At 40.7% G+C, this 27,895-nt stretch overlaps 1 protein-coding gene across 1 annotated transcript in view; it reads right to left on the bottom strand.

Annotated features, from left to right (window-relative positions):
• Nucleotides 1-27,895, bottom strand: part of PKP1 (plakophilin 1) — an 833,005-nt gene that overhangs the window by 675,478 nt on the left and 129,632 nt on the right. Inside the window, exon 2 of the mRNA XM_044076546.1 lies at nucleotides 24,091-24,194. Coding sequence (XP_043932481.1) covers nucleotides 24,091-24,194 — 104 coding nt within the window. The remainder of the gene's footprint in view (nucleotides 1-24,090; nucleotides 24,195-27,895) is intronic.

Below are 27,895 nucleotides of genomic sequence, written 5' to 3'. Positions count from 1 at the left end.
GAAATCTGGTCAAAGCCATAAATAATGGTGGGACAAAGGCCCAAAATAAGACCACTTTTTAAATATTGCTTGTACAAACTTAGAAAGTTGATAGGATAACAGGTTTTACATTAGCATGAATTTTTTGAAGGGTATGAAGTCTGAAACTCAAATGCTTGCAATTATTTTCTGACTTTAACCCCCAGTGATTTGCCAGAAAACTGCAATTTTATGAGAAGCAGACCAAAAATTTGAGGTAAAAATCTAGGCATTCTGTGAAAATCTGTACAGTTGAGAGGTATGTCTACCTCTCAATTTGACATATTTAATTCTTCCATAAACGTTTTCCATTTGTACATTTTCTTGATTTCCATATTTCTCTGCTTTATACAGATTTTCATAAAATTTCAGAAAAATGTGAGGTATTGCCAGCTATGCCAGGAGAAGTAAGGCAGTGGACGTGTAACATATGCCTGCACAGCTAGCTGGAATTTTGCAAATAATTATCTGTCATTTGTATATCAAATTGATTTGTACAGGTGCTTGGATTGAAATTTTATTTGTAAAGCTGCTTGTGTTAAAAATGTACCAACTGTGTGCCTTGCTGGACAGAAAAAAGAAATATACATGTATTACTGTAACTGTTTAAAGGTATATGTTTTAACAGAGGATACTGGAAGAGAAGAGGTTAATCTCAAACTTTCAAAATTGTTTGAAATTAAATTAAGTGGCTTAGACCATAAAGATTGTATCTTACAGTTCTGAATGCAGCCAGAGACAAAAACTCTGTAGTAAGAAGCTTCCTGCATTGTCATTGGGGTGAACTAGTTGCAACTCTTGAAGGGTGGAAGTTTGAAATTGTTTTATCACTTCCAGGAGCTGCAGCAGATCTTAACAAGGGTGTGTGTGTGTGTGTGTGTGTGTGTGTGTGTGTGTGTGCGCGCGTATATATGTGTGTGTGTGTGTGTGTGTGTGTGTGTGTGTGTGTTATTGGTTAGTTATTGACGGATATGTGCTACTTCCTGACAGTATCTAGCCAAGGGGGTTGGCATGGGAACCAGAAGTCAGACGACCATATGTATGTGATGTCATTCTGTAATTCCATCATTAAAAGTGATATTTTAATACTAGGTGAGACTTAAGTGTCATGGCACTTTGTTTTTGTAACCTGACAAAGAAGGATCTCTCACCTACTTTTGCCTTGCTCTAGTAAGTAACCAGGGAATAATAATTCTTTAGATCAGTCAGGAAAATATAATGAGATGCGTTAAGTATTGTTGTTTTTTTCTGTAACCGTGTGAACATGTCCAACTGTGTTATTTTTAATTTGTGATTGAAACTCTGGTGTTTATTGTAAATAGATATTTAGAATTTTCATGTTCTTTTATTATTTATAATTAAATATATTGAAACTTTTAATTGTGGCTTATCCTTTAGAGAATATTTTAACCTTTGAGAGTACTTATATTTACTGTGTGGTACTGTGGCCACTCCAGAAAGCCTTGCTGTTTGGTCAGCAGTACCATTTGTATTAATTTTAATTTCACTCAATATAATTGGGTACCCTTGTAAGAGCCTAAGAGTAGCTGGGTTTGGGGTATCTGGTGGCAATGTAACTATCTTATAGTCTGGGCAGAAGGGGGCATAACTAGTAAATCTGTGCCAGTCTTTCCCAGGTGTGTGTGTGTGTGTGTGTGTGTGTGTGTGTGTGTGTGTGTGTGTGTGTGTGTGTGCAAGTGTGTGAAAATCAAATCTCAAAGTGTGTGTGTCAGCTACTTGGAGCAGGGACACAAAAAAGAAGTTATGTATTCACCATAATGTTCCATGTTTGTTGTCCATCTCACCTTAATTCTTACTGGTTGGGTTCGGAACCGATCCTCGGTTCTGACTCGGCTGTATACTAAAGCTCGAGGTCTTCCACTGGCTTGAAGCTGAATCCCTATTTCATCATGCTGTAGTGAAGCTCCCCAGAGCTTGTTTGCTGATAACTCATTACCCAAGATACTATTACAGTACTTTATGAAGATAAAGAAGAAAGTCAGAGAACACACTTGCCCAATGAAAGAACCTCTTGGTCCTCCAGGAGCCATAGGCTGGGGGAAAGGGTGGGATGTACAAATTAAGGCAAGATAGACAGCAAACATGGAACTTTATGGTGAGTACATAACTTCTTTATGTTGTGTTGTCCTATCTCGCCTTCATTCTTACTGGTTGGGACAGTGTCCCTAGCACCATTTTTTCTGGGAGGCTTACAGGAGTATATTCTTCAAGACAGTGGACCCAAAGGAGGCCCTGTCCCTGGAGGCCAAATCTACTTTGCAATAAGTGACAAAGGTACGAGGCCTTGCCCAAGTCGCAGCAGCACAAATGCTGTCAAGTGGCAGTCTAGCTTGAAAGGCAGAAGAGGTTACCATGGCTCTTGTAGAATGACCTTTGACTCTAAATGGGAGAACTTTGTTGTTAGAATTATATATAAAATTAATACAATCTGAGAGCTATTTTGAAAGTGTGACCTTAGAAATAGGGGCACCTTTCTTTGCTTCTGAAAATGAAAGCAATAACTGATCAGATTTCCTGAAGTCTTTTGTCCTAGGTAAGTAGAAACGTAACTGTCTATGCACATCCATTTGGTGAAGCTTGTATTCTGCTTTGTTGCCATGGTTAGGAAAGAAAACTGGTAGCTCTATGGACTGATTTAGGTTAGACTCTGAGCGTACTTTTGATAGGAAGGTTGGGTTTGTTCGAAGGGATACTCTGTCTTTGTAGCAAAGCATATATGGTGGTTTGATCGATAATGCTTGGAGCTTTGAAACTCTTCTAGCAGAAGTGATGGCAATCAGCATACTTGCTTTCCATGTTAAAAGTTTTAGATGACATGATGATGCAGGTTTAAAGGGGGGAAGGCTCAAACAGGACAGAACAAAGTTTAGGTCCCATGGTGGTAGAGGGCTTTTTATGGGTGGTCTGAACAAGTTAGTGCCCTTCAGGAAGGCTTTGTATAGTCTGTGGGACATCAGATTTCGGGCCAAATCACTTATATGGAAATTGGATATTGCAGCTAACTGCACATGTATGGTAGCTGCAGTTCTGCCTTCATTAAATAGTTTTGCCAGAAATTCGGGAATAGAACTTATAGCAGAAAAGGGGTCAGTCTGTTTGCTTAATGGCCAGGTAGAAAATCTTTTCCATTTACTTATATATAACTTTCACGTTGAGGCCTTATGAGAAGAGATCAAGATATGTTTCACCAAAGGGGGAAGATTAGGAAGCCTGACTATATATGGAATTGGAGCAGCCAAGTTGTCAGTTTGAGGGTTTGAAGAGAAGGGTGGAGCGTTCCGGACATATGAGTCAGAAGGTCTGGAACTGGATCCAGAACCCATGGCTCCTCCTGAAGATGGAACCAAATCTGACGAGGCCAGTATGGGGCAATGAGAATCATAGGTTCATAGATTAGTACTAGGCTAACAGCACTTTTGGGCCATTTTAAGCCTAGCCAATTACCCCATGTGAGAATCAAACCCTGTACCTTGTAACTGAAAGGTAAACACCTTAACCATTATGCCAACCTCCCACCCTTGCTTCCCAATGAGCAGGTTTTCTGGAGAACTTTGGGTATAAGAGGAAAGGGAGGGAAGGCATAAAGGAGACCTGAGGTCCAATCGTGTACAAGTACATCCCTTGGTGACTCCCCAGAGGGGGGATCATGGCAAAATAGCTGCTGCATTTGGCATTCATGAATGTGGCAAAAAGGTCGCAGCAAGGCTGGCCCCATTTGCAGAAGATCCTCTCTGCTACTTCTTGTTTTAGGGACCACTCGTGAGGCATGAGAATTGCTCTGCCGAGTTTGTCTGCTTTCACGTTGGATTTCCCCGGGATGTGCATTGCTATCAGAAAGGGTTGGGAGGAGATTGCCCACTATCATACTCTGAGGGCCTCTTGACAAAGGGGGTAATATCTGGTCCCTCCTTGTTTATGTACCAGACCCCTGACATGTTGTCTGTCTGTATTGCAGTTGTTCCCAGTGGGAGAGAGTCCTGGAGTGCCTACAACGTCAAAAGCACTGCTCTCATCTCTAGGATATTGATGTGCAAATGGGCCTCATGATCCTGCCATGTGCCTTGAACTGTCCTTCCCAGATAATGCCCCGCCCCATCTGGGAGGCATCCGTGGTCACTGTGGCCACAGGCTGTGGAGGAAGAAAGGGTTGACCTGATGTCACATGATTGGAGTGAAGTCACCAGCAAAGATCTTTCTTGCAGGACTCTGTTAACAGAATTTGGTGAGACATGGGTATTTCCTGCAAAGACCACTGAGTGAATAGAAGCCACTGCAGAATTCTCATGTGCATGCATGCTAGTGCAACTAAACTTATCACTGCTCCCACGATTCCCAAGTTTTTCAGAACTGTTCTCACCTGTACTCTTGTCTTGGAGAGAAGTTTGGAGACTTGCTGTCTCAGAACTAAAACTCTTTCTGCAGGAAGTTTTGCCATCATGTTCTTTATGTCTAGTTTTGCTCCTATAAACATGATATGTTGTGATGGCAACAAGGCAGATCTTTTGTAATTTATTGTGATTCCCAGGTGAGAGAGAGAGATAAAGTGGTGTCTTTTGCTACCAGTAGTAGATGCTTGGTGGTGGCAGTTAGGAACCAGTCATCTAGATACAGAAACACTTGGAATCCTAGATGTCTCAAGTGAGCCATAACTACTGCCATACACTTGGTGAACACTCTGGGAGCTGTAGTGAGACCAAAGGGCAGAGCTCGAAACTGGTAATGACTGGCTCCCAGCCGGAAGCGCAGATGACTCCCGGTTGGCCTGTCCATCGTTATGTGGTAGTACGCATCCTGGAGGTCTATAAAGTACATCCAGTTATCTTTTCCTAAAAAGGGAAACATTGACTGCAGTGTTAACATCTGGAACTTGGTCTTTTTTACTGATTCGTTTAGTCTGCTGAGATCCAAAATGGGCCTCCAATCCCCTGTTCTTTCTGACACTAAAAAGAATCTCAAGTAAGTTCCAGATCCTATTTGGTCTGCAAGGACTCTTTGGATGACTCTTTTGTCTAGCAACTTTTGAATTTGTAGAGTTGCTTGAGCCCTTTGACTGGGTGGAATGTCTGGAGTTTACTTAATGTTTGGGATGGGAAGAGAAAAGGGTATGGAGTAGCCTCTGGATATAATATTTTGTACCCACTTGTATTTTGTTATTTCCAGCCAGGTTTCTAGGTACAAAGATAAGCGACCCCCTGACTGCCTCCAGAGATGGACAGACGGGCCTCCCTTCAGGAGCGTTGAAAGGGTCTACCATGGAAAGAATCCCTGTCACCCTGATTTTGTGGACCCCCCTACTGCTGCGTGGGTGGTGTCTTCCATTAGTACTTCCCCCTCTGCCTGTAGGGGAAGAGTCACCACCTGTGTCCTGAAAAACTCTCTGGGATTCAGAACCACATCTTTCCTCCTTTTTGACCTTTTGGATAAGTCTAGAAGGTGTGGAAAAATGTACTCCTACAGCAGAGAGAATTTTCCCTTCTTGTTCACATCTAGTTAGTGTGTCCTTAACTTCTGGCCTGAACAAAGATGAGCCATCAAAAGGGGTGTTAGTAAAGGAAGAGTTAAAGGGTTATGCAAAATCACACAAGCACATCCAGGAATGTCTTCTTAGGGAAATTCCTGAACCCGCTGCTGCGCTCGCTCTATCTGCTGCATAAGATATGAACTTCATGGAAGAATTGACCACAGAGTTTAAAGTCGAGAGCTGAGAGGAAACCTTGTTTGATACGACTGCAGCTACTGTTCCTTGGAGAGTATCTCCTAGCTCCTTCAGGAGATCTCTTTGTAGCCTTGTAAAATGCATCAGGTAATTTGGTGATCTGAGTGCAAATGTCACTGAAGAAAACATGCATTTCCCATATCTGTCCATCATACGAGACTCTTGTTCGGTGGATGGACAGACAAAGATGTTTCAGAAAGTTCCTTTTTGTTGGCTGCTGCCACCACCATAGTATCTACAGGGACACCCTTAGTCAGGAATTCTTTATCAGAAGGGGCTGTGATGAACTTGTTTGGCCTCCAAGGGACAGGTTCCACTGCTTCTGGAGACTCCCATGTCTTTCAACTAACTAGATTCATAAGTTTGTCAAAAGGCGGCAACACCCAAGTGGTTGAAGGGTGAGATTCAAAGGCCTTCATGTAAACAGACTCCTCACCACAAGGGTTGATGGACTTCCAGCTGCCTCTCTGCTTAAGGATTTCTAGTATGTCTGCAAAAGAGATATCCTCAGAGAGCAACCGTGGAGACCCTTCCGACTCATAGAGGTCTGTGTCTGAGGTGACTGTCTCTTCTGGGGAGTCTAAATTCTTCTCCTTGCAGAGTCTCTTATGAGGGACCTCTTCAGAAGGCTATTCTGGAGAGGTTTCAGAAGAGAGGGGTTCACCCAATGGGTCTGTGGATGGAGTGGTGCAGAGACGGACGCCGGTGCCTTAGGGGGAGGAATGTCAGAACCCTTGAGTGGAGCTGTCTGAGGAGGCAGCACTTTCCTCTTCAGCTCGAAACCCCCTCCCCTGGTCCGAGGACACCTCTGGCTCCAAAGAAACAGGAGAAATCCCCAGAACCAAGGGAGTTGGCCCCAAAGTTGATGTAGGAGCTGAGCTCATCCAGGCCAAAGCCCCGAGAAGTATGTTTGGATCTTACAAATGTCCAATCTGACTACCCTCCTCGAATCTGAACTGATAGAGTCGGCTCCTAGACTCTTCGGATGGAACAGAGGATGTCGGAGCAGACGTCGTGTCTGAAGGTCCCAAGATGGTTCTCAGCACCGATGGTTCCACAACAGTCGGCTGGCTCCAGGCATCCCAGCTCTGAGGTCTCAGTTCAGCTAGGAGGAGGAATCAATGTTGACAAGGAAGACTTGGCTGGCTCCAAATCCTTCTGGGTTAGAGCCAAAAGGAATTTTGCCAGTACTGGTGTTCTTAGCAGTCTGTGCACCACCTGATCCACATCATCATCATCTGAAAGACTCCTGGAGGACTTGGAGGAAGGAGCAGGAGATCCAGTAGTCTGCAAAGTAGGGGACCTTAGAATAGGAATAACTGGCTCAAATACTGGGGACCAGCACCGTAGTTCAAATTGCATTGGCACCGAAACAGTTGGTGCCAATGAAAGATATTCTTTGGGTCCAGTAGTCTTCTGAGCCAAGGAAACTAATTTACTTCGTTTTTTGGTTGGCTCCAACTGTCCTGAAGAGGGAGAAGATCTCTTGGTGAATTTATCAGATTTTGAAGAAGTTGATTTAGCTGAATTTGAAGTACCCGGCCCTTCTTCTAAAGCTTTTTGGAAGGAGACTTCAGCAAGCTTCTCACTATTAATTTGTTTTTTCTTTCTAGCAGTACGCTGGAGCTGAAAGAATGGCATATAGAACATGACTCCTCTAAATGCACTGCTCCCAGGCAGTAGACACAAACGGTATGGGCATCTGTTAGAGACATCTTTTGACTGCATTTACTACATTTGTTGAAGCCAGAAGGCTTAGATTCTTTCTGTTCTTTGGACATGTTTAAAAATTACAGTCCACCACAACTAGAAAGTAAACAGCAACAACAACTTAACACTCTATCAAAAAACACACCAAGAACAGATAATATATATATATATATATATATATATATATATATATATATATATATATATATTTTTTTTTTTTTTAAACAAGGAAAACCAAACAAACAAGAGCAGTTCTCTAATTTAAATGAATCTGCTCCATAACTAAGGATAGAAGTCCTCTAATTAAAACAGGCAGCAGCAGCCCTCTAACTTAAATGGTCTGACGCCTTTTTCTCTTTTTAAAGTATCTAACTGCTCTAAAGATAAACAACAACAAATAGAAAGCCCTAACTGAAAATGGGCTTATAGTAGTGAAACTCTTAAACCGGGATAGGGAAGAAACAAAAGGCCTGATGACAAAAATGATGGCCTGAAGCAAAAAACACAGTAGCGAACTTTTTTAAACTATGTAAAGAGGGAGGGAAATACTAACCGCTAAATTCATAATAAAAGTTAAGAAATTTCTCCAAAAATAAGTAAAAGGTTTTTCACTTAGCCTGAGCAGAATGGAATCACCCAATCTGTTTAGCGGCAAACGAGATCTGGGGAGCCTCACTACAGCATGATGCGATAGGGATTCAGCCTCGAGCCAGTGGAAGACCTCGAGCTTTAGTATACGGCCGAGTCAGAACCGAGTATCAGTTCCGAACACAACCAATAAGAATGAAGGCGAGATAGGACAACATAACATCACTGATTTTACAGAGAGGGTGCTGGAGGACATGGTGTGGACACTTAGCTGAAGACTTAACCTTACAGCTCTGCCAGTGGGGAGTCTTATTGTGGGTTCTAGACAGAGGGGAAAACCCAGACCCTGGACTGTGTGCGCTCCCTGTGTGCTCTTAAATTGTGCTTAATGCAGAGAAGTGCACCCCTTTCTAATTTCTGTTGCCTGAGTCATTGTGCTAAATGTTTTTGTGCTCTGGAGATATTATCAAAAAACAGTTATGTAACAGCAATCTTTCTAAAGTCATGCATATTATCAAGGTAATCCCTTTTGGTGCTGCGGTAGCGTTGTCGCCTCACAGCAAGACATTGTCCCATTCGATTCTCAGCTTGAGCGTCTTCTGTGTGGAGGCATGCGTGAATGGGCGTGCCTTCGTTGAAGGTTGTGCATCAGGGCTGGGAACTCGGCATGTAAAAATCCACTAAAGACATTAGCGGACCGGAGTTCCGCTGTGGTGACCCCTAACTGGGATAAGCCAAAAGACACAACCAAATCCCTTTTTTAGCATTATGCAGTTGCTCCTCCTCTTGTTCTGTGAGATTCTCCCTATTCTGCAACACCTTTGTCAGTGCCTCTAAATAATTTTTGTTACTGTCTTTCATTTCCCCCTATTTTTAAACTCCACTTTAATTTTATCCTACTCCCTAGCTATATTTTCAGAAGATATTTCTATCTTCTCTAATAAAGCATGAATAATTTCCACTACCCATTTCTTAAATTCTTCTCTTTTCAATAGATAGGTGGGAAAGTGCCAGTGTCTTAGTTTTATTTCACTACACTTAATTTTTATTTTAGTTATCGGTGCATGATCTGAATTAGTTGTTGAATGCGTATCAAAACTTTTAATTAAGTGCACATGTTCCTGTGAAATATAATTTTTTTCTAGCCTAGCCCAGTTTTTGTACCTTGTGAAATAATACGTAAATTCCCTACAAACTCCTACTACTGAGTTCACATCTTCCATGCCAAATATTTTCATAAATTTCTTCAAAGATCTTCCCTTGGTGCTGCAAATCAAATTGCAGTCCCCACCTATAAGTATGATTCCCCGCTGACAGCTGATTATTTCTCCCAGAATTTTCTTAAGCTGTAGTATAGCAGTTTTAGGCGGAATATAAATACATGCCAGTGTAACCTCTTCCTTTGCTGATAACCCCTTAGTACCACAAATCTATCATTATTATCTTTTTTATCCTGTAATTCAAATTATCATTGACTTATCCTATCTTGGACTTGGATTTTATGTTTTATTTAATTACTGTAGTTAAATAACTTGTCACTTTCTTTTTTAAATATTTAGCAAATCATTTAGCTTGAGTCTTATATTTTCTGTTAACTAGTCCAAGATTTGTCTGTATATTTCACCTGCCTGGTGGACTTCATGTCTCTCCCTTGCTTTCTTGAAATCCATTCTTGTTTGTGTCCCTGCCACCTTCTCAGGGAGGTTGTTCCATTCATTCATCATAAATTCTTTCATTCCATTTTACTCTCCCTGAATCACTCATTTTTGGCTTTTTAAATTCTGTCCTCTTTTTTTCTCAGGCATGTCTTTTTAAAATGTTGCATTAGAACTGTGTAGATTTTATTTAGGTACTTAAAGGTTTATATCACATTTTGTCTGCCTCCTTTCTTCAAGACTTTAGTTGCCAAATGTATGTGGTCTCTATCTATATGACTTATGGTGCATTGGAGCTCTATTTTGCCTTCCTCTGAACGGCTCCTGTAATGTTCTCCTTATGAGAACTACGTGATATTCCATTCTTATCAGCTGTCTGTGAAAACAAGCATAAATGTTTGTTTTCCACTTGATTTGCCTCCTATAATGCATCCTGGTCTTCATGCAACAGCCATATTCTTTCATCTGTCACCTTACCTTTAGGTCATCATGACTGTACTAGCACTGGTACCTTTTCTCATTTAATGCTGTTTCTGCCTCCCATCTCATTATGTACTCTTATCCTGGGTTTTTGCTTCCCAGAATCATTATTTTATGTTTCTGGGCTCAATTTAAGCTGTCATGCTCTTTCATATGTCTAGTATGCAGACATGATATTACATCATGTGATATCTCACTCAGTGATAATCTGGCATATTCTGTACTTGCCGTTGATGTATTAGACGTATTTAAATCAAGTGGAAAAGTGTTGCAGTGGTAAGCACTAGACACTTAGTTCTGTGGTTTATTTCTCAGTTGAATGTCTGCTGTTTAGAGCCTGCATGTGCTGTCAGTGTTTGTATGGTCTTTTACCCTGGTCTTTGGTTTTCTTACAGATTCTAAGACATACAAGTAGGTGGACTGGTGAAGCCATTTTAGACCTGCATATATATGTGTGTGTGTGTGTGTGTGTGTGTGTGTGTGTGTGTGTGTGAGAGTGTGTGTGTGTGTGTGTGTGTGTGTGTGTGTGTGTGTGTGTGTGTGTGTGTGTGTGTGTGTGTGTGTGTGTGTGCGTCTATGTGTGTGTCTGTACCTTGCAAGACAACTGGCTTCCCTTATGCCCCCTGCTCATTAGGATAGACTGTAGACACCATGGTTTTGAATTTGATAAAGTAGGTATATAAAAATGAAGGATGTTTGTTTAGGCCATGCTTCAATTTTCTGCTCCATCCATGTTACATGTGCTTATATTATCAGAAATGCACAGGTTTCATTTCAGACCTTATGCAGTGTTTTTAAGTCAATGGAAATGTTTGGCTCCATTTTTGGCCCTTCATGTTTTAATATGAGTGTATTGCTGATATATCATTCCCAAGGTGTTAAATCACTTTCTTTGACACATTTCTTATGGTATTTCTATCTGGTTGTGCATTTCTGCTCATTTTCTAAAATTACCAAGCAATAATAGGTGTAGTATTCTTGTAGTATTTTTTTTCATTACATATTTACCTTTTTGGTAAATTACAACTGATGTCTTGCATAGTTCTTCTATAGCAACACAAATCTCATAAAAAACTGAAAAATATATCATAGACTGAAGCAATTAGATATTAGAATGTAAGCAAGTGCATACTTTTAGCTATCCTTCATTAAGAGATAATGTTCCAGACCGCTTATCCATTCCTTCAATACTGTTCAATGCCATCTTATAACTTCTTGTAATGTCACACTCTCCCTCCTTTGTACAGAGGGGTGCATATGTCATTTTACCCCTCACAACCTACCTCACATGCATGTGGCATTTTGCCTTGAATAGGAGGATTAGGAGATAATGTTCTAGGCTTCATTGTCTTGTAGCTCATGTCTTGTGTGGGTATTATTGCATGCTACCCTCTGTTGTACCTCCAGTTGCAGACCTGTATGTAGATATATAAAAAATGTATATAGTGTGCATGTGTGTGTGTGTGTGTGTGTGGGTGGGTGGGTGGGTGTGGGTGTGGGTGTGTATATATGTATATCTAGATATATATATATATATATATATATATATATATATATATATATATATATATATATATAAATATATGTGTGTGTGTGTGTGTGTGTTTATGTTTACACACACACACACACACACACACACACACACACACACACACACACACATTTAGGTTTACTATCAAAATGTGGAATGATACTTACGCAAAGCTGGGATGGTCGAATGCGTGTTTCCCAGTTTCCGTAATTGCAATCTGAAAATGTTCAAATCTACATTAGAGAATGTTAGTGTTCATTCGCTAATATGAGGTCAACGTTCTGCTTGGAGATTGCCCTACAGTGGGGATCAGAAAATGTACACTTTTCCTCACTGTCGTGTGATCTCGGAGTTGGTTTATATAATATGCAGGGGGGGGGTGCAGGGGCATGCCCTCCTGCAAAACCATAAAAACTAATGCTTTAGACTTACAATTCCCACAGCAGTTTCACAACAGTGGTCTGAGGGTCTGACATCTCCTCCTGATATTTTGAATAACTTTGAATGCGGATGTCAAGGTGACGATTTCCAACATTCTGTATAATTCACATTACCAGATTCAACAAGTAAATTGGATCAATTGAATAAATTTTGCTGTGATGTTCAACATTTTGATAGTAAATCATATATATATATATATATATATATATATATATATATATATATATATATATATATATATATATATATATACCCAGTTGGGCACAACATTGGGGGGGCAAAATTGTTTGTCGAATGAAATGTGAACTGTCAAATGAATGAATGAGATTATATGAACTGTCAACCATGTGAAGGGGACCCATATATATATATAGCGAGAGAGAGAGCATGTCCTTTTACATCTTTCCTCTTGCACCACTTGTTCCATGTGCACTTGTTTCCATGCTTTTTCTCTAACTCCTGTCTAACTTTGTACTGTGCCTACCATGTGGACATTAAGATATAATATTCCATGCTTTCCTTGATTCTACCTCTGCCCCATGTGCATTGCACAGTGTCTTCCATGGCAAGATTAGGAAATAATATTTTATTCTTCTCATTCTTGCACCCCTTCCCTTTGTGCATTGTTTACTGCCGTCCTTGTAAAGATGAGGAGATAATATCCCATGTAATCCTATCTATTACCCATGTCCAGTGTGCACATGTACAGTGCCTTATATGGTGAGACTACATACATGGTATAGTCTCTTCCATGGAAAAATTAAGAAATGATATTGCATGCTTTTCTGTTTTGCATACCTGTCCTATGGGCATTGCACACTGATTTCCATGGGGCATTAGGAGATAATATCTGATGATTTCCTGTCTTGTACCTGTGTCCTGGTACAGTGACTTGTATGGTGAGACTACATACACACACAAATATATATCTATATCTACTTTTCTCTCATATATAGATATAGATATAGATATGCTTATATTTTGCCAGCAACAGAACTATCAGTCTATTTACAGGATACAACAATCATATTATAGCCACCCCTGCCTCATCCCTCCAACTCTTTTCTATACAGTTCATGCCATCTTGAAGACTTATGTTGTTAACTCTGTTAGTATTGTAGGACATGCTTTGTTTCCACTTGTTGATATTTTTCACTCCAGGTACCTATGTGCATGGTTCTTTGCTTTCACAATTCTTTTACAGAGCAAGACAGGACAAAGACTGTAAGACATGAAAGCATGCAAATTTTGAGATAATGTTCTCTGTCCCATCCCATGTACTGTGTGTACATGGTGCATTACTTTCTCTCTCCCATACCATGTAATGTATGTACATGGGATATTACTTTCTCTCTCCCATCCCGTGTACTGCATGTACATGGAGTATTACTTGGTCTCTCCCATCCCGTGTACTGTATGTACACTTTCTCTCTCTCCTCTCTCTTGTATGTGGTACTGTGTGTGAGTATGGTATTGTTCTCCCCATCCCGTGTGTGTACTACTGTATGTACATACTTTTCTTTCCCATCTTTCTCATGGGTGTAGGTACATGATTATTACTTTCTGTCTCCCATCCCATGTACTGTTTGTACATGGTGCATTACTTTCTTTCTCACATCCCATGTACTTTATGTAAATGATACCTTACTTTTTCTTAGTGTACTGTATGTACATAGTGCTTATTTTTGATTAAAAATTCTCATCGCATGTATTGTATGTATATGGCGCATTACTTTCTCGTGTCCCATCTCATGTATTGTATGTATATGTTGCATTACTTTCTCTCCCATGTACGGTATGTACATGGTGCATTATTTTCCCTCTCCCATCCCATGTACTGTCTGTACATAGTGCAGTACTTTTTGTTGTGTCTTTCAGCTTTTCCCGGATAGGGGTCGCCACAGCGGAATTCCGGTCTGCTAATGATTGGTAGTTGATTTTTACGTGCCGAGTTACCAGCCCTGACGCACAACCTTCAACGAAGGTACGCCCATTCACGCATGTCTTCACGCAGAAGACGCTGTAGCTGAGAATCGAACTGACAGTGTCTTACTGTGAGGCGACAACGCTACTGCAGCACCACCACCGCGGGTACATAGTGCAGTACTTACTTTCTTATATCCCATGTATTGTTCATAGGTTCATAGGCTGGTACTAGGCTATTGGCCCTAGGGCCTATACAAGCCTAACCATAACAATTCCCTGGCTATTTCTTCCCACACTATTTACTTCTGTGGACCTCTGTCTAGCAGGGTGACTGACGTGATCCCTGAGGTGAATTTTTTTTCTCCCATCCAGTCATCAAGGTTCCTTTTGAAGAGGGCCAAAGAGGTGCTGTGCTTGACATGTATGGGCAGTCTATTCCAGAGTCTAGGGAGTCTCTGGGTCGGGAACCTATCCCTCCAGCATGTTTTGTTTATTGTGATGACAAGGTTTAGATCCCTGGAGCATGTGGCTCTGAGGGATTGGGGTTTCTTTAAGTGTAGCATGTCCAACAGCTCTGGATTTGACATGGCCTTGTATGTTAAGCAGAGATCGCCTCTGAGTAGACGATATGCAACAGAGTATAGCTGGAGTTTTTTAAGGCGGTCAGCATAGGGCATCTGCTTTAGGCTTGTGATTCTTTTAGTGAGCTATTTCTGTGGCCTTTCCAGTTGTTGCAGATGTCTTGAGAGGTACATACCAAATGGGGCATTGTATTCTGTAATGGGTCTAATGAGGGTTGAGTACAGTGGGACAATGATCTCCTTTTTTCTGGATGAAAAGCCCTTAGTGATGAGGTGTGCCACATAGCAAGATTTCCTGACTGTTGTGGCGATGTGGTTATTGAAGGTGAGACCACTGTCCACCTCTGTTCCTATGTCTCTTATCACACTTTCGGTATTTAGTGTACTGCCACCTATGTGATAATTCATGAGTACATGTTTTTTCCCAAAGGGGATAACTACACATTTCTTGGCATTGAGCTTGAGCCCATGGCTCTGGCACCAGTCATCTGTTTCTGTAAGGCCCTTTTGTAGAGTATCGGCATCATTTGGGGATTCAATAATGGCTCCCAGTTTGCAGTCATCTGCGAACTTTGTTAGCCAGAGTCCCTTAGTGTTGGCCTGTACTTCAGTCCCAGGACTGAACCGTGAGGTACTCCACTTGTCACTTGTCTGGAGCTGGATTTGGAGTCAGCTACTTTTACAGTGTGGGTTCAGGCTTGATAGACTGATGAGATGGTAGTTCCCGGGATCCAAAGTGGATCCCTCCTTATGGAGTGGGATAACTATAGCTGTGTGCCACTCAGTGGGCATGAAGACTGAGGTGAGGGTATGATTAAACATGACACTTAGGTGAGGTACCAGTTCATTTTGTAGTTCATGTAGTACACAGCCCGGGATGTCATCTGGTCCCATGGATGCTGTATTCTTAGTTTTGGAGAGTGCGTTTTTTACTTGTGTGGCTGTTATTACCGGTATTTGGCAATCTTCCGGTATTGAGATGGGCCATTTAGGGGGTGAGAGGGGGGTGAAGTTGGCACTGAATCGATCTGCCAGGATATTGGCAATATCCTTGGGATCATTATATTTAATGCCATTCTGTTGTAGCTCAGAACAGATCTGAGCATTGCCATTTAGATTCTTGACATAGTTATAGAATGTCTTGTGGTTGTCTTTGGAATCTTTCACAATTTTATTTTCATAACTAGCTTTGGAGGATTTTATGAGGGATCTCAGCTTCTTACTGAAGCTCGAAAGGGAGTTTTTTGCATCCTGGGATTTTCCTCTTTTCTGCAACAGTTTCTTCCTTTTGTTGTAAAGTTTGTTTATGGCAGGGGACCACCAGATTGGCTTCCTTTTTTTGGAGGAGAGCATCTTGGTTCTATTTGGGATGGCACAATTCATGCATGAGTGGATGTGCTTCTACTGTGCCTTAGTGTAGGACTCAGCCGTCGAACTTTAAGTTCCCGTCTGCATGGGTGTCATGAAGTTTGTAACTTCTGACTTGAGTAGCATGAAGTTGGCTTTGGAGAAGTTTTTTATGGATGTTTCCTTACTGGGGGGTGGGAGTGGGATGTGGATGTTAAAGGCGATTAGCTTATGGTCTGATCTGACCAACAAGGGGGCGACCATAGGTGTGGAGTATCGATTTCCCATGTTGGTAATGACCAGGTCTAGGATATTGGAGCCCCTGGTGGGACTATGGATTAGTTGATCCAGGGCATTGGAGTTTATGAATTCCAAGACCGTTGGACAAAGGTGTTGGCACACGAGTAGTTTTCCCAGTTAATGGCAGGGTAGTTGAAATCACGCAGTATTAGGGTGTTTGGTTGTATATTAATATTTTCCTGTATGTTTAGAAAGGTGTAGTGAGAATCTTGGGGCATGGTGGGGGATCTGTAGCAAGCTACAATTTGGATTGAAGTCTTACCTAGTGTTAGTTGCTCCTGGAGAATTTCAGACGCATTGTGTTGGGCAACTAACCTGGTGGTGTGAATATCCTTGGTGAATATGGACACTCCTTCACCTTTGGTGTTTCTGTCCTGGTTTGGTGGCCGAAAAGTGTGGTTAGAGTTGTAGCCTGGTATCGCAGGGGTGCTCTCTGGACCAGGTCTCAGTTACTGCACAGATATCGATGTTCTCCATTTTAAGGAGTGCCTCGAGAGAGTGCATTTTTAGATTTAGACTTCTAGCATTGAGTAGCATTACCTTCAGATTTTGTATGTACATTTTGCCTTACTTTTCCTTAAAAAAACTTGCACTATGCGTGCATGGTGCATTACTTTCTTGCTGATAGTATTCTTGTATTATAAGTGGTGAATTACTTTCCTGTTACATCCCCTTGGAGTTTATGTAGTACATTACTATGTCCTTCCATATCGCTGTTGCAGTTTTCATAATCTAAGGGATCTCCTGTCAAGGATATCCCAATGTCCGGCCAGTATACCAAACCTGTAGTACTTATAAGCATTGTACATCAGACATACACTCCCCGCACAAGGCGTATGGCATAAAGGTGATGTAAGGACATACACACATCTTTGCCACCAGTCTGAATGTCATTGTTGAATGTCAGTCTGTATCCCCTTCTGCTCTGCTGGTTACTGAGCTGTGTTTAAGATAAGTGCCTCATTGGGTTTTTTCTTGTCTTTCTGTTTATTTAGTGCTGTAGGGTTCATGTCATCCAGAAATAGAAAATTTCAGTGTGGGAGGCAGATTCCCCATAAAGACCATCACAACCAGTGTCTTTTCTGTTTGGGTGCTTCCAACAACCGTACACAGTGTTCTGTCTGCTAGGCTTTTGTCCCAAAGACACCCTACATAGTCATCTCTTCTCTTTATCTATTTACATTGAAAGCCAGTATCTTAAGTTGTTGGCTCAAGGTGCTGTGGTGGAATCTTCCCATCCCAAGGTTCAGCTGCCTGCCAAGAAAAAGGCCAAAACTTTATGTCTGGTATGGCTGTTGTAACTGAAATAATGTCCCCTGCGCGTGAGGAGTTGCACGGCAACAGGAAAAATCAGACGAAAAAAATAAGCCAGCAACTGGTGGATGATTCAATATGGTAGTTTATTTATAAGCTACCAGTAGTGCATAAAACTCACAAACATACCGGTTTCGGCCCAAATTCAATATGGCCTTCTTCAGTGTATAGATTTAGAGTCTACTATGCAGTTCTTTAAATACACATCAGAGACAGTAAGACAGGAAGTATTTAGAAAATTCCCCCAATATAACACTATACTCCATGCCTCCAGCTTTCATCCAAAACATATCGCCAGAAATATTCCAAAGTCTCAATTTATCAGAATCAGACGTAATTGTTCTGATAATATCAGTTTTGGTCACCATGCTCAAGATTTGTGTAATAGATTTCAGGACAGGGGTTACAAATCAGGATATGTTACAATGGCACATAGGCATGCCTCAGGCTTACACAGACCAGATCTCTTAAAATATAAAAAGAAACCAGTCAAGACCAACACAGTGCGATTCACAACCACATATGGAAGAAACACTAAGAATTTTACTCAAATCATAAGGGACAATTGGAATATACTAGATGCAGATGCTAAAATTAAGACAATCATTCCCAACAAATGTTCATTTTCCTATCGTAAAGGAAATAACTTGGCAGGGTACTTTAATCATTACAAGCATCACTTTGAATCTTCCTTAACACAGACTTATCAAACAACTATCTTGGGGGATAAACTTATTGGCTCTTTTCCTTGTGGTCATTGTGTGAATTGTAAACACATGATAAAAACCAAATAATTCACTAGCAGAAACAGTAGCAAAGTCTTTGATATTCAATTCTTTGCCAATTGCAATACTGATTGGGCCATCTATATGGCAAGCTGTACCTGTCACTCATTTTATGTTGGGCAAACCTCTCGATCAGTCAAACTAAGGGTGTCCGAACATTTGAGTGACATTAGATGTAAAAAATCATCCAACGCATTATACAAACACACACTTGTACATAACACGGCCAAATTTCATTTTACAGTTATTGATAAAATTATTGGTGACAGAACCAATAAATGTGGTTGGCATAGAAAACTTGACATGAAAGAAAATAAATGGATTACCAAACTTGGTGCATTATTTAGTCCAGGTTTAAATGAATATTTATAAACACATTTGGTCTAACATATTATATTATATTACATTACATACATTACATATCTAACATATTCAGTTTTGATATGATGTCTTGATATGCAATATTTTATTGACATATACATAATAATTGTGTATCTGATTTTGTATGTATGTTTGTAACTGATTAATATTAATGAGCTTGGTACTTTATATTTATATTTAACCAATCAACTGTCTCTGATGTGTATTTAAAGAACTGCATAGTAGACTCTAAATCTATACACTGAAGAAGGCCATATTGAATTTGGGCCGAAACCGGTATGTTTGTGAGTTTTATGCACTACTGGTAGCTTATAAATAAACTACCATATTGAATCATCCACCAGTTGCTGGCTTATTTTTTTCGTCTGGTATGGCTGTTGTCCAGTGTCCTCCAGACATTTCTGTTGAAGCTAGTGATGGTTGTCCAGTGGTTGCCTCAGATTCATCTGCTGTGACCCTGTCAGCGTCTGGCATGGATCTGACTTCTCACACATCCTCAGAGGCTTTACAAACATCTGCTCCTGATGTTGAGGGGGAACCTTGGGTTATTATTTCTGAGTGACCGAGGGAGGTTTCATAGATGTTATTTAGAGAGGAGATCCTACTACTTTTATTGAATGTCCCTGGTGGTCTGACCCTCTGAGAGTGTTTTTTGCAGATGGCTCCCAGATAAAGAAACAGAAAACCAAGTATATTTCCTTGGTACCTAAGGTTTTTCAGTGTGAATGGCAGGATTTTACTCTGGGGTTATTTAATGCTTTAATGACTTTAAAGCCTCCTCAAGGCATGTCTGTGCCTGCCCTTCCCTGTTCTTCCTCTTCTCTTAAAAGACCTAATGAACTAGACTCTTCAGATGTGGATCTGCATTCTGGGAAGGAGACCCTGCCTTACTCTTCTCAGATTCCTTCCCTCTTGGATTATGGTTCAGAGGAAGAGGATTCTATTAGTCCAGATTCCCCCTCTCCTTTAAGGATATTTTTCCCACATCATGGCATTCTTTAAGTGGGATTGTTCTTAAGTCTCTGACATGCAGAAAAGGTATTATGAGCTCCTCCTGATGGAGTCTCCTAAGCCATCAGCTGTTCCTCCTGTTTTGGCTGCCCATGTGGATACTTTTTAAGCAACTTCTCAGTCCCCTGCACCCAAGAAACTAGACACATTTTTACAAGGTGCCTGACGAGTGTAAATTTCTTTATAAATGCCCTTCTGCTGATCCTTCTGTAGCTTCTGTCTCATATTACAGACCCTCCAAGCTGTTGCCCTCTACCAAGCTGCTTTCTTCAGACAAGGATAGTAGGGCCATGGAGAGGCTGGGCAAAAAAGGTTTATAGTCCTGCCACTTTATCCTTTTGGGCCATCAACTATCAGACTCATATGACCAGGTATGATTTTGCCCTGATTTCTCAGGTTTCTAAAGTGTTTTTTGACCTTCCTGATGCTTTTGTCCTTACTGTGTTGGGCTCGACTCTTAAGTTTCTCACCACTTTAGCAAATGGAGCTATGATGCAGCTGAAGCCTCCACCAGGACTGCTGCATTTGGATCTGTCATGAGGAATTCCTCTTGGCTTAGTTTTCAGACTTTGCTGATGGCATTAAGGACAAATTGTTGGATGCTCCTTTTGATAATAAACATCCTTTTTGTACTGCTGCTGCTGCACTTTTCAACTCTCTCCAGGATAAGGATAAAGCCTTGCAGAAAAGCCTTGCAGGAGCTGAAAAATATTTTGTTTCTCCTATTCCTAAGTTTCAGAGGAATGATCCCTCCAAATCTGCGTTTGTTCATAGGCAGTTTTGCCCTCTGCCTAAGGGAAAAAAAAGTCCTAGATGTGTGCCTCCTTCTAAGTCTGCTCAAACCTCTACCTCCAAGAAACCTGCTTTTCAGGATAAGCCAGGTTTCATTTAACAATTTGTTTCCCCTTTCTCTCAACCAGGTTCTCTTATATCTCAGTGTTTCCCCCGTCTCTTCCAAATTGGTTAGAGATCACAGCAGACACTTGGGTTCTGTTCATTATTCACCAGTGATATTTCATGGCTTGGAAATCCCTTCCTACTTTTTTGGGCATCCTTCAACCTCCTCTGGAACTATTTTCCCAGAAGTGGTCTTTTGGCCCAGAGCACCATTCAACCTGTGCCTCATGCCCAGGTAGGGAATTTTTTTTTTTTTTTCTAGAATGGTTTTGGCTCCCAGAAAGGAGGGCACTTGGAGACCACATCAGGACTTTTCTCAACTCAACACCTTTCTCAGAATTCCTTCCTTTTGGATGTTCTCTTCAGACCTTATTTCCCATTCTTCTACCCCAGGTGTTTGTGGTTTCTCTGGATTTCAAGAATGCCTACTTTCTTATCCCCATCCATTCCCTTTTCAGGAGATTTTTACATTTCTGTTTCTTTCTTCCATGTTCAGTTCTCTGCTTTGATGTTGGCTTCTCTTCTACCCCTCTCACTCCTGTCATTGCTTTTTGCAGGATGAATGGAGTTCATATCTTTCCGTAGTTGGATGATCTGCTCATTCAAGCTTCTTCCCCCGATGCTCTGCTTCAGGATCTCCAGTTTACAGTTTCCCTATTACAGAGTCTGGGGTTCACCATAAACTTCCAGAAATCAGCCCTGACACCTTCTCAGGATCGTGTGTTCTTTGTTCGCAAGCTTCAGATCATCCTTCCTCATGTTGGCATCTCTGCCTGCCCCCAAAGCCCTGCCTCTCACTGCCTTTTTCCAGTCTCTTCTTCCTCTGGCTTCAGTCGCAGCCAGGGAATTTCTCAGGATCCTTGGGTTCATGGCTTCCACTACTCCCATGCTCCCTCTGGCCAGGCTCCACATGAGAAAGCTTCAGTGGTACCTCAAGTCAGTGTGGCTCCAACTCTGCCACCCTCTGGACTTCCTGGTACCCTTCCTTCCCTGTCTCAAGCTCGAGCTTCAGTAGTGGATTCATCAACTTTTTCTCAACCCAGAGTTTCCTTTCCAGGCTCCATACCTGACTCAAGAGCTCTTTACAGATGCCTCAGACAGGAGAAGGGGGCCTCCTTTGGCTCTTTCAAGATTCATGTTCTGTGGTATCTTCATCAGAGGTCAGACCACATCAGTATAAAGGAAATGATGACTCTGCTTCTACCTCTTCAGGCTTTTCATTTCCTCTTTCATCCTTGGCCCCTCGAAATTTTCACAGACAATACCACAGTGATGTGGTGTGTCAACAAGCAAGGGAGTACAAGGTCCTTTATTCTTTGCAGACTGGCTCTTCCGATCTTGGATCTAGCTGTCCAGCATCAAGTGACTTTTCAGGCAGTTTACATTCCCTTGGAGCGCAGTCTAGTGGCAGACTCTTTGAGCAACTCCAGCACTAGTGTTCCTGGATATTGTCCATCAGTGGGGTATTCCTCAAGTAGATCTTTTTGCCTCCTCTCTGAACAAACAACTTCCTCTTTTCTGTTCCAGAGTCCGAAGTCCTCTGTTTTGGAGAATGTATGCCCTGTCTTTTCCTTGGAAGGGGAGGTTTCTGTATGCCTCCCCCCTTCCTCTGTTACCACAAGTCTTGCACAAGATTAGGCAGGACTTTCTCAAAATCTTGATAGCGACTCCCTTTTGGCTCAGACAGCAATGGTTCCTCCTTTTTTCTCACTTGGCCAGTGGCAATCACTACAATTTACCTCACCAGGTGGATCTTCTCACACAAGACAAGGGGTCTCGTATCCATCCTCACTTGCCTACTCTTCAGCTGATGCTGTGAGTGATAGGATTTTGATCCCTTTTAGGCACCTTTTTTCTGAGGATGTACACCAGGATCCGCAACAGGCTGGGCAACCCACTACCAGAAAATCACATATGTCCAAATGGTAAAGGTTTTCTGTATGGTGCCTCTCTTGCCATTGGGATCCACTGTGTATGGAGGGTCCTCTGGTTCTGTCTTTATTTGTGTGATCAGTTCCATGTTGGGTTTATCATATTCTTCAGTTAAAGCTGTCTTAATAGCAATCTCTGCTTGTCTTCTCTTGAGTTCTTCTGTGGTCTCTAGGTTTGAGGTTAAGCAATTCCTTAAAGGCATCCTTCATATCAGGCCTTCAGGAACCCTATTCCACCTTCCTGGAACCTTGATTTTGTACTTGTAAAATTGACTAAGGCTCCTTTTGAACCTGCTGCTTCAGCTTCCTTGCAACATTGTACTTGGAAGACTGTTCCTCTTTTGGTTATCACTTCAGCCAAGAGAGTGTCTGATCTTCAGGTTCTCATGGCTGTTTCTCCTTTCTTAGTTTCCCACAAAGACTGGATGTCTCTTTATACTAATCCTTCTTTTATGCCCAAGGTGGTCTTTAAGTTATTAGGTAGCAAGTCTGTTCTTCTCCCTTCCTTTTTTCCTTCTCTGCAGTCTGCCAGTGAGGAGGTTCTTCACACCTTGGATGTGCACAGAATGCTCAGAAATTAGTTGGGTAAAACTAGAGTTATTCACAACTCTGAGCAGATTTTTTCACACCTTGGATGTGCACAGAATGCTCAGAAATTAGTTGGGTAAAACTAGAGTTATTCACAACTCTGAGCAGATTTTTGTTTCCTTTCATCCTGGGTCTTTGGGTTTGGCTGTTTCCAAGCAAACTGTCTGCCATAGTCTTCTAGGGTAGTTTCCTTTTGTTATTTTTTCCATGGTAAATGTCTTTCCTCATTAGTAGAGGCTCATTCAGCCAGGGCTATTGCCTCCTCTGGTGCTTTTTTCAAGGTGCTGGATACCCAATTCCATCCTTTAGACTAGTACTTGGTCCTTTGTTCATACTTTCACTAAGCTGTACAAGTTGGATGTTATTTCCAGGGTCAGAACTGGCTTTACAAGGGCTATCCTGCATGGGTTTCTGGAGGACACTTCTGTGCCATCCTCCTCTCAGGCTTCCTTTTGAGTTTTTGCAATCTTCCATAGGTTATGAATATTGCAACAGTGATATGGAAGGACATAGTACAGTTGTGTAAGATCTTACAATATCAGTAAATGTCCTTCTCTTCAGTGTTGTAGTATTGCTCCCTCCCTGCTGCCCCTTCTGCTGTAGCCTGTTCCCTTTTGCCCTCCTGGCATAGGAGTTCTTCTCCTTTTTCTCCTTTGGATGCAAGTTTTTCCTTGTCACTAGGGATATTCTGTTGTTCCTGGGTTTTTGTCAGTTCTACTTATAGGAATGGAAATGTTTTGATGCTACTTTATACCAACAGCAAAATGCTTTGTGGTTTGTCATTACTATTTACCTCTTATGCCTGTGTTTTATTCCAAAGCAGCCTTTGTTCTATTTTTTCATGCTCAAATAATTTTGAAAAATCTTACCTGCATTCCCCAGGAGGGGTAGGATTTGCTTGATGCGCCAGAGAGTGTGGTGACCTTACGGAATGTCGTAGTTGAATAATCCGAAGCAGAATCTGTCCCTGATCCTAGGGCAAAGTAACAATGAAACATGAACTAAGTATCTTTGTATTTGCTAAATATTTTTCATTCACATGTCATAATCCAGTATCAAGGCATAAGAAATGCTATTTTTGAATGTCACCTGCTTCTGATCCACTAAGGCTATCAAAAATGATAAGTTAGCCATTGTTTGTGACTAGTGTTAGAGTAGCTCTTATAACACATTGTCAGGAATAACTCTTATGTTCTGAATCCACAAAAGCTGCTAACTCTTTGTGACAGTTGGAGAAAACACTAAGACCCCCTCTGTTAAATCAGTTTTATTAATTGTGAATATTTTGCATTTCAGCTACTGTATCCCATGTGCTGTACCAGGCTGTTTTTATATGTAAAAGTGCTCATGAAAGGGTGCTGCAAGAATACTTTTTATGATGCAGTTACTAAATGTGTCAGGTTTTGTTTCAGGTGTTTATCTGTTTTGGAGTACCTGCTGAGAGCCAGTGACGTAGCCGGGGGTGGGGTGGGGGTGGGGGTGGCAAGAAGGACGGTCTGCACCGGGCAGCACATTTTTAGGGGCGGCAAAAGTCCTAATTAATTAAAAAACATAAATAAAAACTTCTTAACACCTGCATCTTCTCCTTTAAGGAGGACCATGCCACCAAGGATGTAAACTTGTAAAGTAATTCCACACTTACATGCAGAATTTGAAATAGCCATTCTGGTAAGAGAGAAGGTAAGGTAAGTGTGTGTGTGTGTGTGTGTGTGTGTGTGTGTGTGTGTGTACAGAGAGGGTTGAGTCCACTAAAATTCCAGATGTTATTAATTTGCAGGTCCATGGCAATATTAAGGTTTCCTTTTGACTGGTACATATCTTAATGCTCTTGGACCTTGCAGAGGGGGAATCCCAGCACTTCTAAATGATATTGTATGATGCATATCTAAGAGAGTCATAGAAAAAAAAAAACAAGATATCTAATAAAACTGTTGGCTGACCTTAAAGAATTTATAACAAAATATAAATAGATAGAATTTAGTTGGTGGAAACATTATACACTAAAGAATACATTGTCTAGAAAATGATCTCATTCTTCATTGTATTATCTTTACCAAGCATAACAACCCAGTAATGTTAGTAGACTGCTAATGTAGTTTCCTTAGCTGTTCTGCAGAATGTAAATGCAGTGCCTTCTAGAATGATGAAAAAGCCAATATTCTGGTGCAAATTAAAAATAAAAGGGGAAACCCAGCTCTGTCACACAGAGGGATAAATCCTTGATTAAGCCCCATATGATGGAAATTCAAAAAAGCACCTTGGGCCTTGAAAGAGATGTTTATGGTTGAATGGGAAACAATATCATAGAGAGAGAAGTTTCTTACAGTGCTTAAAACCTGCTTACTAACCTACAACCGTGATTGTCTGTTGCTCTTCCTGACGAATATTTCACTTTCAGTGAATTTGTTTGCTGTTAAATCTGACTGACAAGGTAGATTTGACTGCTTTTGTGTCTGATCTTGAATGAACAGAAGTTTTAAGTTTGATATTTTACAGCTTAATGTTGCATCATTTCATGTTTTGCCACATATCTGTGCAAAAGAGGCATTGCACTATATGAAAATATGTTTTTTGCAGTAGAATACAGATGTTTAAGCTATTTCATGTAGTGATCTTGAGAGAGCTGCCTTTGGTAGTTTAGTGTATGCTAAAAAGGTTAGTAACTGACCTGTATTGTTGCTGAATTCATTGTTCATTCTTTTGTGTAATACTTTGATTTTTTAATGCATGCTATTGAAGGTCTTGTGGAACCAAAGCTTATCCTAGCAAGCATCTGACAAAAGTCAGAAAATCAGTTTGCTATTGGATGCAGGTCTATTACAGGACTTACACACAGTCGTGCATATTCAGATAGCTGTGGAATGTTTAGGGGATTGCAGATTTTCCTTTCAGTATATGGTGACTTAGTGGTTAAAATCTCTGCCTCACATCTCAAATTTCTGGGGTTCAATCCTTATCTCAATTCATTGCATGTTTGGGACTTGTATGATCTTCCTAATTCTGGGAGGGCTTTCTCTGGAGTCTCTATTTTCCTGCAAAACATGTTTGTTGACTGATTATTCTAAGGTGCCTATATATTTTCTGTTTACCCTTGCCCTTGTGTGCCAGATTATGACTGAAAAGGGTCTGTTATGAGCAATTTGCTCACCTGGTAAACAAATGAATAAATTAAATTAATTAAATTGTCTTAATTCATCAGTATGGGGTATTTAGTGCTGAACATTCTGTTTTAGTATTATTACATGACATAAAAAGTATAAGACTTACATAATTAATACTGAAAGACTTAATGTTGTGTTCTACTTTGGGGAGGGGGGGTGCTGATGTCCTGAGTATGTCCTCTTTTGGATGAGATGCCTAGAAATTATGAACCTGTTGTCAGTTACTATTGCAATATTAGCAGGTTATCATTTTTTAATTTAACATAGGCAATTTTTTTTTCAAGGGCAACAGGTACTTTATTTTTAGATGAAACCATGAAATATAAAGTTGTTTGCTAGCAGCAACCTCTTCGTTAGTTGCAGATCTCTTTAATTTGGAATTATTTAGATGATTTCTACTTCTGCAGAGATTGTGCATATTTACTGATATTGGTGGCATACCTCTCAACTGTTCAGATTTTTGCAGAATGTCCAGATTTTTACCTCATTTTTTTGTCTTTTTTCATAAAATAGTGGTTTTCTGGCAAATTAGTGGCAAATCATTAAGGACTGAAGTTAGAAAATGATAGGCATTTGAGTTACGGAGTTCATACCTTCAGAAAATGCATGCTAATGCAAAACCTGTTGTTCTATCAACTTTCTAAGTTTTTAAGAGCAATATTAAAAATTGTCCCAATTTTTGGGCCTATATCCCACTTTTTTCATGGCTTTATCCACATTTCTTGCTCTAAGAGGTTGAGAGGTATGTGTGGATTATAATGACAGAAGTTTGAGTAGACTTTTATGATGGAAGTGTTCTGAATTGGGCAGTTTTGTCATTACTGGTTCATACATTTTATTTCATTGCTTACTGGAAAAATGTTCAAAACAAATTTAAAACTCGCTCTAACATACATGCTGTATTATACAAGGCTTTTTCTAAGGTAAGATGTAGTCGGGTAAGGTTTTTCAAATGGTCTACTACATAAGTATTTGAATACAAAGTAATCAATCATTAGTGATAAAACTCATACTGTTAAAAACACAGTAAAAACAATCGAAAAATAAAAACATCTTCCTTTTCCATTCGGTCGAAAAACCTTACCCAACTACATCTTACCTTAGAAAAAGCCTTTCTATAGCACTGTCACTGCACAAAACATTCATACATCATCATGCATGCGCAGCCATAAATCTATCCCCTAGCCTAGGCCTTATATGTGTGTGTGTGTGTGTGTGTGTGTGTGTGTGTGTGTGTGTGTGTGTGTGTGTGTGTGTGTGTGCGTGCGTGACAGATTTACTGTCACAGTCTTGAGCCACACAGTTTTACAAATCATAATCCTAAGACCATAATATCTAAAAATTTAGTATAATGAATCCCTCTAGCATTGTGGACCCAGGAAATAGTGCTAACATGGATCCCTCTGGGGTTTGTACCCAAACGTGAGTGCTAATATGGGTTGAAAGCTTGATATTGTGGTTTTCAGCATTTTGGTCTTTTGATATTCTGGTCTTAGGATTTTGCTTTTCAAGA

Source organism: Protopterus annectens, chromosome 7.part0, assembly GCF_019279795.1.
Source record: "Protopterus annectens isolate FY-2018-M chromosome 7.part0, PAN1.0, whole genome shotgun sequence".
NCBI lineage: Eukaryota > Metazoa > Chordata > Ceratodontiformes > Protopteridae > Protopterus > Protopterus annectens.
Note: the sequence above shows the minus strand (reverse complement) of the source record. Positions and strands in the feature narration are given on the sequence as shown.